This window comes from Mobula birostris, chromosome 13, assembly GCF_030028105.1.
Source record: "Mobula birostris isolate sMobBir1 chromosome 13, sMobBir1.hap1, whole genome shotgun sequence".
Classification (NCBI taxonomy): Eukaryota; Metazoa; Chordata; class Chondrichthyes; order Myliobatiformes; family Myliobatidae; genus Mobula; species Mobula birostris.
The window spans coordinates 29,957,204-29,960,997 of record NC_092382.1 but is presented as its reverse complement, the minus strand read 5'-3'; the positions used below and the strand labels follow the sequence as shown (position 1 = coordinate 29,960,997).

The window sequence follows — 3,794 nt, the reverse complement described above, 5'->3', positions numbered from 1 at the left end:
TGACAATGTGGTACCCAAACCAAGATGTATAAGCACACACTACCAAGAGATAAAACACCTTTGGTGTCATCCCCCAGTCGTCAGTACCTCAAGTAGCCTCCAAACAGATGGAATCTGCAGTTTGGTGACTGAGCTGCAACTCATGGCACAGGATGATTCCCAGGGTTATGTCTGGAAATAGAGGCATGCTATTTCTTTTTTCCTTTGCTGAGAAAACATGTTATTTTGTTGTTGTTGAATTTGATGATTACAACGTCAAATATTAACTGTTCAGCAGCTGGTCTGTGTACGGGAAGTGGGACAAAGCATTAGAATGAGGAGAGGGGACGTGTTATGCATTCGTGTCTATTTTGTCCCTTACGGGTTTCTGTCAAGCTTTTCTGTGTGTTATGTACTGAATGTATTGTAAGAGGGCATGCTGGGTAGACGGCTTGTAAAATAAGCAGCGGTACATTTGTTCCTCACGTCTCCATCTCTCGTGTGTGTTACCCATGACCACCCAGCTTCCCAGTACCACCAACATAACATGTGATCTGACAAAACCCTTATAAGGTGTCAGCATTACATCCTTGCTCAATATTCTAGACTTTTCAAAATGAATGCAAACATTGACTTCCCTTCCTTACCACCAATTCAACCTGCAAGTTAACCTGTAGGGAATCCTGCACAAGGACTCCCAACATTCTTTTAAACTCTGATTTTTTAAATTTTCTCTTCATTGGAGGCTCAACCCAGAAAGTATTCTGGGGTTTGGTTTCACAAAACAGGTTTAGCCACTTCAACAGTGAGATGATGGGGATTTTCTTCTCTTTGTGGTTGTGGCTGTTTGGAATGCTCTGCCTCAGAGTACTGTGGGTGTTGAGTACATGTTAATTCTCTCAAGAATTGGAATTGGTAGATAAATAGAATGTAATAGATCAAAGGATATGATGATCCAGCAAAAAAGTGGAGTTGTGGTCGTCCAGCAGATCAACTAAATGTTTACTGAATGAAGAGGTCATCCTAAAGGCTGTGTCCAAACCTTCATTCATTTCTTACGTTCACATCATGAAAGTCTGTTACTGAAATGACAAAATTCCATCCAAAATGTTGTTTAAATAATAAATTCCACCCACCATATGCTAATAACATTCGGTTAAGTATTGTAGTATCATTACTCCATGTGAGATGTGTTCACTAGACATTGCTAAATCATTATTCTATACAATTTGAGGCAAATCACAAAATTATTTAAATTAAATATGAAAACAAAATGTTTTTAATGTATTTTCTTAAAATAATCAGTGCTTTATGTTTCTCAGAGAGCAGTAACATATTAGATACAATGAACCACAACATTGTATTTCTTTGCAACTCTGCTGACTCATCCACTGCTTCTGCTCAGTCACGCTAGTTATCTGATGTCTGGCAATGAATGAAGGAAATTTTGTTCCAAATGAGCTTTAGGAAGAATTCAAAATCATTTGCTTTGGCTGCATAATTCTGATATCAGAAGCCAACTTCATCACTCTCCCTTTCGCTGTTTGATCAGGTCTGTAACCTCAAACCTGACCTGAGTTTCCTTCTCTAAATGTGCTTGTAACATCAGCTCAGTTCTCCCATGTCTATGTAATTCCAGAACAATACTGCAAAGTTGCTCTGGCCATCCTCACGTTTTAGACCTTAAATAGACTAGGGCATAACCAAATCCTTCAGCTGTTTGCTAATACACATTATTTACGTGATTCTAGACCAACACACTTCCTGGTCCAATATGGTTACATTAACATTCATTTTGCCCAGTCAGTTTCTGTGCAGCGTACGCAGCAGGCATCTTGAGAATTTTGGAAAACCAAGTCTCCCTGCACACTGAGGTTAGACAGTTGTGAAATAAAAAAGACTAAAGGTGAGGAGGATGAAGTTGAATGGGTGAATTCAGTGTAATATCCAGGCAAAAATAACAATAAAACGAAATAAACTTATTATATCAGGGTTAGTTTGAAAACGCATATAGAGTAATGGATGTTTTTCTACATTTACTGATAACTTATACGGAAATATACTAAGTTTTTGCAAAAGCGCTTCAAATGAAATATATTAAGGTGGTGTTTATCTTTTAGGAAACAGGATATCCTTGCTAACGGTCGTATGTGAACCGGACAACTGGCTGCCGTTCCCATTGCCTCTTATCATTATATTACATAGACCATGAATCAGGACCCACAACCAATGGGAAAAGTGGGGCGGAGAGGGTGCGGCTCAGCGCGAATTGCAGTAAGTACGGACACATCAAGCCAGAGGCATCTCCTGGTTATTGAGAGATCTGAAAAGGCGAAAACTCTGCAACAATGGCATTCTCTGACAGCGAGAAACAGATTATGGAAGAAATTGGCAACCACATAAAGGCAAATGCTGAAGCTTGGGGTGCGGATGCTTTAGTCAGGTAATTTTCTTAGATTCATAGTATAATTAATGCATTTTCAGCTATTATTTGTAATCGGTAACATGTCTTTGCATTTCCCTATACAAAGACATTCTCTGTATAGAATTGAAGATTTTCCAAAGTAGTGCGATTGCTGGTCCGAAGAAAAATTAAATTTAATTCTAGGCGAGATGTAGTGTATATTGTGTCTGCAAATAATTTCTGCCTTCACTTTCCATTTTTCTGAAGGTTGTTTAAGGTCTATCCTCAAACTAAGAAAAATTTCAAGAAATTCACTGGCTTCGAAGACTGTGACCCATCGGTCAGAAATCACGGTCGCCTGGTAATGAACGCATTGGCGGATGCAGCCCATGATGTGGACCACATGGGTAAACACCTGGAAGGGCTTGCCATTGAATATCGTGAAGAACTGCAGATGGATCCTCATTACATTCACGTATGTAACAATTTTATAGAATCTTAGTAATTGTTATTACATAAACTATGATATTATAATTAGATCAGCAACTCTGAACTTTCAAATTTATTCAGTTGAAATCCCAGCAGTCTGGAAATGTCATCTTCGTCAGCTTAGCTGGGAATATTTTGTCCTGTTGCATTATACATAGGAAAGCATTCAAAGGACAAACAATCAACGCACTTTTAATGGGTAAATTCAACCGTTGAGAATATTAACACCAGCCTATGCTATTTACTTTTCACTTTTACAGCTGCTCACCAATTGTATCGTACTCACCCTGGCCATTCACTTGCCTACGTTCACCCCTGCATACCACTGTGCAGTTGGTAAATTTCTTAAGGTGGTCTCGGATGAATTGAGCTCCAAATACCAGTAAAGACGCAATCAACCAACCATGGTGAATGACAGCAAGATCATCACTTAAATCTCCTCCTGTGTGTTTTCTCACGCTGTCTGCTAATAAATCATTAGTCCTGTAAACACAAAATAATCTGCCGATGTTGTTGTCAAAGGAACACTCACAATGCGCTGGAGGAACTCAGCGGGTCAGTCAGCATCAGTTGAAAAGATTAGTCGACGTTTCGGGCCGAAACCCTTCGTCAGGACTGAAGGAAGAATTTTGGGGAGGGTTTGAAGAATGCTGGTAGTAGAAAAAAAAAACAGTAATTTGAAAGACAGAGGGGTGGGGGAGGGGAAGCAGGGAGGTGATTGGCAGGAGAACAATGCGCAGCAGTAGAAGGAGGTGGAACTATGAGGGAGGTGGTGTGAAATAGGGATAGAGGAAGGGAAGGGGTGGGAATTACTGGAAGTTGGAGAATTCTATATTCAAACCAAGGGGCTGGAGACTACCTAGATGGTATATGAGGTGTTGCTCCTCCAACCTGAGTTTAGCCTCATCATTGCAGTAGAGGA

The 3,794-nt window shown here is 39.9% G+C and overlaps 1 protein-coding gene across 1 annotated transcript; it reads left to right on the top strand.

Annotated features, from left to right (window-relative positions):
• The first annotated feature begins 2,203 nt into the window (after window positions 1-2,203).
• LOC140207508 (hemoglobin subunit alpha-like) lies at window positions 2,204-3,459 on the top strand. Its single transcript, XM_072276034.1, has 3 exons — window positions 2,204-2,422; window positions 2,651-2,858; window positions 3,133-3,459. The coding sequence occupies exons 1-3, from the start codon at window positions 2,328-2,330 to the stop codon at window positions 3,256-3,258; spliced, it is 429 nt and encodes a 142-aa protein (XP_072132135.1). The 5' UTR covers window positions 2,204-2,327; the 3' UTR covers window positions 3,259-3,459.
• Window positions 3,460-3,794: the final 335 nt, after the last annotated feature.

Coding starts and splice junctions, on each gene's coding strand:
- LOC140207508 (XM_072276034.1), top strand. CDS start 2,328: ATGGCATTCTCTGACAGCGAGAAACAGATTATGGAAGAAATTGGCAAC. Junction 2,423..2,650: donor GGTGCGGATGCTTTAGTCAG/GTAATTTTCTTA, acceptor ATTTTTCTGAAG/GTTGTTTAAGGTCTATCCTC. Junction 2,859..3,132: donor TGGATCCTCATTACATTCAC/GTATGTAACAAT, acceptor TCACTTTTACAG/CTGCTCACCAATTGTATCGT.